Source organism: Saccopteryx leptura, chromosome 6 (assembly GCF_036850995.1).
Source record: "Saccopteryx leptura isolate mSacLep1 chromosome 6, mSacLep1_pri_phased_curated, whole genome shotgun sequence".
Lineage (NCBI taxonomy): Eukaryota > Metazoa > Chordata > Mammalia > Chiroptera > Emballonuridae > Saccopteryx > Saccopteryx leptura.
In genome coordinates, this window is record NC_089508.1 from 141,094,650 (window position 1) to 141,106,731 (window position 12,082).

General features: G+C 33.1%; 2 protein-coding genes across 2 annotated transcripts in view; one reads left to right on the forward strand and one right to left on the reverse strand.

The window, feature by feature from the left end:
• MPLKIP (M-phase specific PLK1 interacting protein) overlaps window positions 1-12,082 on the forward strand; it is a 138,266-nt gene that overhangs the window by 95,514 nt on the left and 30,670 nt on the right. The window lies entirely within an intron of this gene.
• Window positions 1-12,082, reverse strand: part of CDK13 (cyclin dependent kinase 13) — a 128,515-nt gene that overhangs the window by 41,754 nt on the left and 74,679 nt on the right. The window contains exons 6-7 of the mRNA XM_066343315.1: window positions 8,979-9,168; window positions 7,618-7,674 (exon numbers count right to left, since the gene is read on the reverse strand). Of these exons, the coding sequence (XP_066199412.1) occupies window positions 7,618-7,674; window positions 8,979-9,168 (247 nt within the window). The remainder of the gene's footprint in view (window positions 1-7,617; window positions 7,675-8,978; window positions 9,169-12,082) is intronic.

Here is a 12,082-nt window from a genome sequence, read left to right on the forward strand (position 1 = left end):
GTAAAGCCAAAGACATAAAGCCCTCATAACACGCACCACCCACCAATGAGACTGTAGCCCCACCTACATTGCTGCCACAGCAACATCTCCAGGGAGGTCAGCCCAGGAACTTCACAGAGCTAAAACTTGTAATACAGTGATATTTACTTTAAAAATACCTCAAAACTGAGATTTATTTTTCCTATTTTTCTTATTCCTTTTTACAATTTTTCATTTGAATTTTATTTTCTTTACTTTTTATGTTTTTATTCTTATTTTTTGCAGGTGTTTTGTTTTTTATTTCTTTGCTTTCAATCTTTTTTCCTCTGGTTTTTCTTCTATACTTGTCATAATTTAAAAAATTTTTACATTTCTATTGCATTTTTTATTTTAATTTTTTATTTTTTTAGTTGTTTTTAAGTTAGGGTTCTTAACCATACCACTTTCAAATGGCATCAAGGAAGAAGAAATTGAATACCATCACTACACAAGACAGAGACGTGCCTGACCAGGCAGTGGTGCAGTGGATAGGGTGTCAGACTGGGACTCGGAGGACCCAGATTCAAAACCTCAAGGTCACCAGCTTGAGCATGGGGTTGCTGGCTTGAGTGTGGTATTATACACATGAGCCCATGGTCACTGACTTGAACCCAAAGGTTGCTGCCTTGAAGCCCAAGTCGCTGGCTTGATCCTAAGGTTGCTGGCAGAAGCAAAGGGGGTCACTCATGTTTCTGGAGCCTGCCAGTCAAGGCACATATGAAAAAGCAATCAATGAACAACTAAGGAGACTAAAGAGCCGCAATGAAGAATTGATGCTTCTCATCTCTCTCCCTTCCTGTCTGTCCCTATTTGTCCCTCTCTCTGTCACACACACCCACACACAAACACAAAACAAAACAAATCAAAATTAGAGGTAAAAGCTCCAAAGTCACAATAAAAACAAGGTAACAATAACATACAAGGGGAGAGGATAAAGAGCCACAGTAGCAAAGGAGGATGCAGTGCAGAAGCACCCGTAAGACAAAGGACTCTTGTACATATGAACATTTTTCTCTTAATAAGCTAATGGAAATCACCCACAAAAAAGCTACTACTGAAACACATGGCTTAAAATAGAAGACACAGAGGGAAAAAGATGGAATACCATCCAACAAAAACAACTGACAGAAAAAGAAAAAGAAGAACCAAACATGACACAGAACTACCAGGAAAAAAACCCTAAAATGGATATAGAAAATCCTCAAGTGTCAATAATTTCCCTAACTGTAAGTGGACTGAACTCACCAATAAAGAGGCACAGAGTAGCAGACTGGATCAAAAAGCAAAACCCAACCATATGCTGCCTTCAAGAAACACATATAAGCTTCAAGGACAAAAGTAGATTCAAAGTGAAAGGTTGGAAAATGATTCTCGAAGCAAATAATAGCCAAAGAAAAGCAGGTGTAGTCATATTCATATCTGATAATGCTGATTTCAAAACAAAGGTAACCAGAGACAATGATGCACATTTCACAACGATAAAGGGGACATTGTATCAAAAAGACATAACACTTCTGAATATATATGCACCAAACCAGGGAGCACCAATATATTATATGTAAGACATCTACTAACTGATCTAGAAATAGAATCAGACAAAAACATAATCATACTTGGAGATTTCAACACAACATTGATGGATTTAAACAGATCATCCAAACAGAAAATCAACAAAGAAATATTGGCCTTAAATGACATACTGAGTAAAATGGACATAATAGACATTTACAGAACATTTCATCCCAAAATATCAGATTGTACATTTTTCTCTTGTGTGCAAAGAACATTCTAAAATATAGACCATATGCTGGGTCACAAAACTAACATCAACAAATTCAGAAAGACTGAAATTATACCAAGCATATTTCTGACCCTAAGTCTTTGGCACAGTGGATACAGTGTTGGACTGGGACACGGAGGACCCAGGTTCAAAACCCCAAGGTCACTGGCTTGAGCAAGGGGTCACTCGGTCTGTTATATCCCCTCGGTCAAGGCACACATGAGAAAGCAATCAATGAGAAACTAAGATGCCATAACAAAGAATTGATGCTTCTCATCTTTCTCCCTTTCTGTCTGTCTGTCCCTATCTGTCTCTGTCACAAAAAACAAAAATCATAAAAATGTGGAAATTAGACAACATACTTCTGAAAATGACTGGGTCAAAGAAGAAATAAAAACAGATCAAAAGATATATGCAAATGAAAATGACAACACAACATATCACAATTTCTGCAATGCAGCAAAAGCAGTAAAAAGAGGAAAGTTTATATCATTACAGGAATGTATCAAGAAACAAGAAAGATCTCAAGTAAACCACCTAACATCATATCTTAAGGAACTAGAAAGAAAAGAACAAAGGCAACCCAAAGTCAGCAGAAGAAAGGAAATAGTAAAAATGAGAGCAGCGCTAAATGAAATAGAGAAAAAAAAACTATGGAAAAATTAATACAACAAAGAGCTGGTTCATTCAAAAGATCAATAAAATTGACAAACATCTGGCTAGACTCACTAAGGAAAAAAGAGGAAAGACTCTCATAAACAAAATCCGAAATGAAAGTGGAGAAATTACCACCAACCTCATAGATATACAAAGGATCATATTAGAATACTCTAGAAGATTATATGCCACCAAATTCAACAATGTAGTGGAAATGGATCAATTCCTAGTACTATACAATCTAGACTGAGTCACAAAGAAGTGGAAAGCCTAAACAGACCTGTATGCAGGGAGAAAATAGAAACAATTATCAAAAATCTCCCAAAATCAAGTCCAAGACCAGATGGCTACACTACTGAATTCTACCAAACATTCAAAGATTTGGTACCTATCATTCCAAAGTCTTCCAGAAAATAAAAGCAATACTCCCTAACACATCTTAAAAAGCCAACATAACCCTCACACCAAAACCTGGCACGGACAACACACAAAAAGAAAATGTCAGACCGATATCTCTAATGAATACAGATGCAAAAATCCTAAACAAAAACTAGCAAATTGAATTTTAAAAAGGACATTAAAAAATAATACATCATGGCCTGACCTGTGGTGGCGCAGTGGATAAAGCATCGACCTGGAACACTGAGGTCACTGGTTCGAAACCCTGCACTTGTCTGGTCAAGACACATATGGGAGTTGATGCTTCCTGCTCCTCCCCCCTTTCTCTCTCTCTCTCTCTTTCTCTCTCATTCTTTCTCCTCTCTAAAATGAATAAATAAAAATTAAAAAAAAATCACGATCAAGAGGGATTCATTTCAGAAGCACAAGGATGGTTCAACATATGGAAATCAATCAACGTAAAACACCACATCAACAAAGAACAAAAATCATACGATCCTATCAACAGATACAGAAAAGGCATTCGATAAGATACAACATCCCGTTTTGTTTCAAATACTCAATAAAATCGGAAGAGAAAGGTAATTCAACATAATAAAGGCCATATTATGACAGACCATCAGCTAATATCATACTGAATGGTGAAAAAAATGAAAGCTTTTCCTCTAAAATAAGGAACGAGACAAGGCTGCCTACTCCTTCTGCTCTTATTCAACATAGTTCTGGAAGTTTTAGCCAGAGCAATCAGGCAAGAGAAAGAAATAAAAGTCATCCATATTGGGAAAGAAGAAGTAAAAGTATCACTTTTTGCAGATGACATAATTCCGTATACAGAAAACTCCAAAGACTCTACCAAAAATCTATTAGAAATAATAAATCCAATACAGTCAAGTCACAAAATACAAAAATCTATTGCTTTTCTACACGCTAATGATGAAATTTTGGAAAATGAACTCAAAAAAACAATTCTTTGTACAACTGAAACAAAAATAAATAATATACGTATGAATAAACTTAACAAAGGCTGTGAAGGACCTATATACTAAAAACTACAAAATACTACTGAAAGAAATTGAAAAAGACACAATGAATGAATAAATATTCTATGTTCATGGACTGGAAGAATCAACATAGTTAAAATGGCTATATTACCCAAAGCAATATACAAATTTAATGCAATCCCCATCAAAATTCCAATGTCAGTTTTTAAAGAAATAGAACAAAAAATTACCAGGTTTGAATAGAACCATAAAAAACCCCAAAAGAGCCAAAGCAATCCTGAGGAAAAATAATGAAGCCAGAGGTATTACACTATCTGACTTCAAATTATACTATAGAGCCACGATAATCAAAACAACACGGTATTGGCAGAAAAACAGACATATAGACCAATAGAAGAGAATTGAGAGCCCAGAAATAAAATCACATATATATATGGACAAATCATCTTTGACAATGGAGTCGAAAAACACAATGGAATAAAGAAAGCCTCTTCAATAAATGGTGCTGGGAAAATTGGAAAGCCATATGCAAAAGAATAAAACTTGACAACAGTTTGTTCCCCTGAACAAAAAATTAATTCAAAATGGATCAAAGACCTAACTATAAAATCTGAAGCAATAAATTACATAGAAGAAAACAGGTACTAAATTCATGGACCTTGGCTGGAGAGAACAATTTATAAATTTGACCTCAAAGGAAAGGGGAGTAAAGGCAAAAATAAATGAATGGGACTATATCAAACTAAAAAGCTTCTGCACAGCAAAAGAAACCAACAACAAAACAGATAGGCAGCCCACTAAATGGGAGATGATAGCTCCGATAAGAGGTTAATATCCAAAATATATAAAGAACTCACAAAGCTCATCAACAAACAAACAATTCAATTTAAAAATGGGGAAAGGACCTGAAAAGACACTTCTGTCAAGAGGACATATAAATGCCCAACCAATATATGAAAAGATGCTCATCTTCAGTAGTTATTCAAGAAATGCAAATAAAAACTACAATGAGATACCACTTCACACCTGTTAGAGTGGCTATTATCAAGACAAGTAGTAACTAGTGTTGGAGAGGCTGTAGAGAAAAAGAAACCCTCATTCACTGCTGGTGGGTTGCAAATTAGTACATCCATCACGGAAGACAGCATGGTCGTACCTCAAAAAATTAAGAATAGAATTATCATATGACCCAGCCATCCCTCTACTATGTATCTATCCCAAAACTCAAAAATATTGGTATGTAAAGACACATGCACTTCATGTTCATTGCAGCGTTATTCACAGTGGTCAAAATATGGAAACAACCAAAGTGTCCCTTGATAGAGGATTGGATAAAGATGTTGTACATATATACAATGGAATACTACTCAGCCATAAAAAAGATGACATAGTGCCATTCACAACAAAATGGATGGACCTTGAGAACATTATACTGAATGAAATAAATGAAAAAAAAAAGCTAAGAACTGTATGATTTCACACATAGATGGGATATAATACTGAGACTCATAGACATAGATAGAAGTGAATTGATTACCAGGGGAAGGAGTATTGGGGGAGGGGGACTGTTAAGGGTATGGGGGGAAGGTTATAAAGAGGGACAAATATGAGGTGATAGAATGATTTGACTTTGGGTGATGGGTATACAGCATAATCAACAGTTTAAATGCTATAGAAATGCTTAACTGAAACCTATGTACTATTATTGATCAATGTCATCCTGTTAATTTTCTAAAAAAAATTAAAAAAAAGAGCATATAAACCCCTGATGGATAAGATATTTACTTATAAAATTATGCACTATTTTATATTACAAATTTGATTAAGCAGAAAAAATTCAGTATATTTAACATAAAAATGCATTTGTGGGATTTTAAATTTCCTAATTCTCTAAGATCAAAATTCCCTTATTAATTCAGCAGGGCAATGAGGACTATAGCTCAGTAATACACCTCACTCATGGCACATACCACATTTCATTTTAAAAGGTTTGACATAAAATTTGGCTATACCATCAGTTTTCCTAGAACATATCTATTCCAATGTGAACAAATATCTACATAAAAAGAATCAGATGAGAAATGGTAATTTAGTTTCTCTCCATCTACACTGAAATCTAACATAAAAACAAGAAAAAGTGGATTTATATTTAAGTATGATAAACACATACTGTAATATGGAAGGATGACCTAATTACAGTGAAATCTCAAATAACCAGGTAAGCAGAGAGAATCCTTATGAAACAGAATTTCCCACTAGAGAACAGACACTGAAATTCAGTCATTCAAAAAATATCCTTCAAGTGAAGTGTTGGATTAAGTACACATTTGGACCAGTTCATTTTTTCCTTCAATTTCTACCAGGAAGCACTATTTTGTTTTACAGAAAAAAAAAAAAAATAATGCCAGTTGGAAACCTTGAACTATATACTTTTGACTCTGCTAGCAAATATTTTTTAATCTTTAAAGTTACTCAACCTTTTCTGGGTCTCAGATTTCTCAAATGCAAAATGATGGTTATAACTTTTAAGCTCTAGGACAATTGAAAACTTAAATAAAAGCCAACTATACAATACTGGCTTTAAATAAAATATTAATGAAGACTGTAGTGAATAAAACAAAAGAAAAAAAGCTCTGACTAAAAAGTAGGCAGAAGGGACTGCAAGCATGTCTATAACAACCCGTCCACACCACAGTTTGGAAAGGGTTTCATGGAACTCAAATGAATCTAAAACATACCATTTTTAAAAATCTCTAAAAACTAAACAATGAAAATAATTTTCAAAATGATGTTACAGGCACTGCAGGATTGAAAAATAAACAGATATTTTTCATTCTAAAAAATTCAAACAGAGGAGTATTATTTCAAACCAGAAACTGGCAGATTTAGAGAAAGTAAATACCAATTTCTAAGAATTCCAATTAACCAATATTTCATTATACTAAATATGGTTACACTAAAGAAATTACAGAGCTGCCATACATAAAGAGTGTCAGAATTAAATATATATCTAAAAATAAAGAAAAATGTCATCTAACCGGAAAGAAATGAGCTAAACTGCAGATTTATTAAATTCAGTTAATTCTTTAGTTTGTTTATATAAAATACACTATTTTACAAAAATATTTTAAAATTCCATATTAGTTCTAGTAAGACAAGTCATATCTGAGTCTCACCAGTCACAAAAGTACCAAAGTGAAACACACATGCCCATTTTAGCCAGAGAAGCACCACACACAGTTTATACAATGAACTTCCTACCAGGCCGTTTCAATAAAAGGTTCCAGGGAGCTTAAACATACCCAATTATAGAAGTAATTTTTAAAAGGCAGTTCAAAATAATAAAACAAAGTATATAAATTTAAACATGCAAAATAAAAAGCATATACTAGGTTTTCACTAAGCACAAACATTACAAATGCCTGAATGCCTCAATCAGCATTAGAAATATAAATTTCGGAAAAATTCCTACGTGTAAAACAGCACATTTAAAAAAAAAGTTATGTTTACCTTTAAATACTAAAAACACAATTATTTTAAAATTGAGATAAATGTATAAAATTTCGTAATTAAAATAGTCAACCAAATTATGGTGTAAAATTATATTATCCATTATATTTAACCATAAAATGTAAATTTCTCTTTTCTTAAAATAAATTAAAACTATTAGTAAGGTATCCTTACTGTAGCTTCTCACACTGGTCTCTAAAGTTTGTAATGTTCATTTGAAAGTACTCTTTTTTTTTTGGAAAGTACTCTTACCTCTCTTCTGAGCTATACAATCGAGCAAGTCCAAAATCTGCAAGTTTTATCTGCCCTCTGGTAGAAACAAAACAAAATGAATAAAAGGTATTAGTCTATTTTGAATTGGTCATACACATTCATATTCTATTCCTAGAACCAATAAAAAATGTACTTATATAAACTTTTACCTTTGATCACACTGTAGTACCCAAGGTCCTACAGGTAAAGGCAAGTAGATAAACTCAGGATAAGGTAAAAAATTAGTACTTTTTTTTTTTAGAGAATTTCAGCTAATATACACTAAGTACTATTTTTATTATTATTACTATTATTATAGTAGTAGTAGTTTAACAGTATTCCAGTATTATTTAGTTCCTATTCAGAAAAGTACACTTTTAAGGAAATGAGATAGTTTCTACCACTTTGTTATAAGACAAATTACTTGTTTAAGCCAATAACTTGTTCAAGAACCAAATAACATCATTTTAAATTTATGTTTAATTTTCCTGTTCTTAGAGGGGACTAAGCACATGGAACACTTTATACTAACCAAAATCAGGACCAGGCATGGTTCACTTAAACTAACACCAATTACAATAGAATTATCAGCATTCAGGTTATGCTGTCATTAAAATAGTCAACATAAGCTTTATATGTTATGTATGTATACATATGTGTGCAGATATGTATACATTTCAAGAAAGCTCACTTTAAAACTGTAATGACTTTTAAAAAACACTATAAATAAAAAATTCTAAAATCTATTCTCAATATAAAGCTAAAAATCATATTATCAATTATTAGATTCATTCACATTATTTGAAGACTATCAAACTTTCTTTTTTATGTACATAACAAACTACTACTGGAAGCTAATTAACTAAAGTTCGTTTAACACAAATCCAGAAATAACACAAGTTGTAATTTTGCTGATTATATTAAAATTGTTTGAGTAATGAAATACAGTTGACCCTTGAACAACGTAGGTTTGCTGCATGGGTCCATTTATATGCAGGGTTTTTCCCAATAAATAGTGTAAATGTATTTTCTTTTCCTAATGATTTCCTTAGTATTTCTTTTCTCTAGCTTACTTTATTGTAAAAATACAGTATACAATACATATGACATAAAATATGTTAATCAACTATTTATGTTATCTGTAAAGCTTCCTGTCTACAGGAGGCTATGAATAAAGTATTTAGAGAATCGAAAGTTCTTCACAGATTTACAGCTGTGTGTATAAGGGTGGGGGTTAGTGTCCTTAGCCCCACAGTTGTTCAAGGGTCAACTGTAATCTAAATTATAAACCCTTTTAACAAAATCAAGGTATACATTATATTACACTCACTTTGAACATGCATATCAAACTCATGTCATACCTATTATTTAGAAGAATATTTGAACATTTAATATCTCTATGCAAAAAGTTCTTCTTATGACAATAATCCAGACCTTCCATGAGCTGTCTCATAAATGACTTTATGTGATTTTCATTAAAGTGAACCAAGCCTGATTCCAGTAGTCCCATCAGATCATGGTCCATATATTCAAATACCAGATAAAATGCACCTAAAAACAAGAATAATTAAAACATTAAAGATTTTTATTCTTACATCTTTTCTATAGGTTCACAATTCTTTTAAATAAAATTCTGAAGTGAAAATTAATCCTGGAAAAGAAGTGCTACTTTGTCACTTTGATAATATTCATGTTTCTCTCTGAATTTAATACCACTACATCCCAAGGACTAATCTAACACAGTCTGTGTCTTGTAAACGACACTCTTAAGATATAAAAGCAACCCTGTTGATTTTCACAATGCAGAGTTTCTAAGTATAATTAATGTAAAATAAATTCTTAATTGTCATACATAGTCAAGCAAATTGTCTCTCAACAAAAGTTGAATAATATCAGTATAGCCCATTAAAGAAAACTTAAAGGTGGCAAAAGAATTGTTTTTAATAAAAAAGTCTGGAGATGACGTCAGAGTAATGGCGGGGTAGGAAGCGATACCGATAAATCTCCCCCAAAACTCAACAAGATCTTCAACCAGAAACAGAAAAACCTATACTTGGAGGTTCCAGATGCTTCGCAATACACCCAAAGGTATGATTGAGTGAAAAATTGGCTAAATATATAACCAAACCCCGAAGGAAATAGGGAGTAAGAAATGATGAGGGAATTTATCATCAGAAAACCCCCACTCCAGGAATTACTAAAGGGGGTTCTCCAATCAGATACAAAGAACAAAAAAAAAACAGAGCCACAAGTAAAAGCTCCAAGAAGAACACAATAAAACCAAATTTAAACTGTGACAACAACAAAAAGAAAGAGGGGGAGAAGATGGAGATTAACAGTAGCAAAGGACGATGGAGTGCAAAAGTACTCACAAAATAGTTCGCTACAATGAACAGGGTAGGGACCCTTTTCATTATTCAAAGGTAACCACCATTGAAAAAACCACCACAGAAGCACATGAGATAAAAAAGATAGCAACAGTGGAAAGATGTATGGAATACAACCAAATAAAAACAAAAGATAGAAAAACAAAAGAGAAGGATCAAACAAGACACAAAACTAACAGAAAGCAAGATATAAAATGGCAATAGGGAACCCACAAGTATCAATAATTACACTAAATGTAAACGGATTAAACTCACCAATAAAAAGGCACAGAGTAGCAGAATGGATTAAAAAAGAAAATCCAACTGTATGCTGCCTACAGGAAACTCATCTAAGTAACAAGGATAAAAACAAATTCAAAGTGAAAGGCTGGAAAACAATACTCCAAGCAAATAACATCCAAAAAAAAGCAGGTGTAGCAATACTCATATCGGATAATGCTGACTACAAGGCAGGAAAAGTACTCAGAGACAAAAATGGCCATTTCATAATGGCTAAGGGGACACTGAATCAAGAAGACATAACAATTCTTAATATATATGCACCAAACCAAGGAGCACCAAAATATATAAGACAGCTACTTATTGATCTTAAAACAAAAACTGACAAAAACACAATCATACTTGGAGACCTCAATACACCGCTGACGGCTCTAGATCGGTCATCCAAACAGAGAATCAACAAAGACATAGTGGCCTTAAACAAAACACTAGAGCACCTGGATATGATAGACATCTACAGGACATTTCATCCCAAAGTGACTGAGTATACATTTTTCTCCAGTGTACATGGATCATTCTCAAGAATTGACCATATGTTGGGCCACAAAAACAACATCAGCAAATTCAGAAAAATTGAAGTTGTACCAAGCATATTTTCTGATCATAAAGCCTTGAAACTAGAATTCAACTGCAAAAAAGAGGAAAAAAATCCCACAAAAATGTGGAAACTAAACAACATACTTTTAAAAAATGAATGGGTCAAAGAAGAAATAAGTGCAGAGATCAAAAGATATATACAGACTAATGAAAATGACAATACGACATATCAGAATCTATGGGATGCAGCAAAAGCAGTGATAAGAGGGAAGTTCATATCACTTCAGGCATATATGAACAAACAAGAGAGAGCCCAAGTGAACCACTTAACTTCCCACCTTAAGGAACTAGAAAAAGAAGAACAAAGACAACCCAAAACCAGCCGAAGAAAGGAGATAATAAAAATCAGAGCAGAAATAAATGAATTAGAGAACAGAAAAACTATAGAAAAAATTAATAGAACAAGGAGCTGGTTCTTTGAAAAGATCAACAAAATTGACAAACCCTTGGCAAGACTTACCAAGGAAAAAAGAGAAAGAACTCATATAAACAAAATCCAAAATGAAAGAGGAGAAATCACCACGGACACCGTAGATATACAAAGAATTATTGTAGAATACTATGGAAAACTTTATGCCACTAAATTCAACAACCTAGAAGAAATGGATATATTCCTAGAAAAATACAACCTTCCTAGACTGAGTCAAGAAGAAGCAGAAAGCCTAAACAGACCTATCAGTAGAGAAGAAATAGAAAAAACCATTAAAAACCTCCCCAAAAATAAAAGTCCAGGCCCAGACGGCTATACCAGCGAATTTTATCAAACATTCAAAGAAGACTTGGTTCCTATTCTACTCAAAGTCTTCCAAAAAATTGAAGAAGAAGCAATACTTCCAAACACATTTTACGAAGCCAACATAACCCTCATACCAAAACCAGGCAAGGATGGCACAAAAAAAGAAAACTACAGACCAATATCTCTAATGAATACAGATGCTAAAATACTAAACAAAATACTAGCAAATCGAATACAACAACATATTAAAAAAATAATACATCATGATCAAGTGGGATTCATCCCAGAATCTCAAGGATGGTTCAACATACGTAAAACGGTTAATGTAATACACCATATCAACAAAACAAAGAACAAAAACCACATGATCTTATCAATAGACGCAGAAAAGGCTTTTGATAAAATACAACACAATTTTATGTTTAAGACTCTCAACAAAATGGGTATAGAAGGAAAATATCTCAAC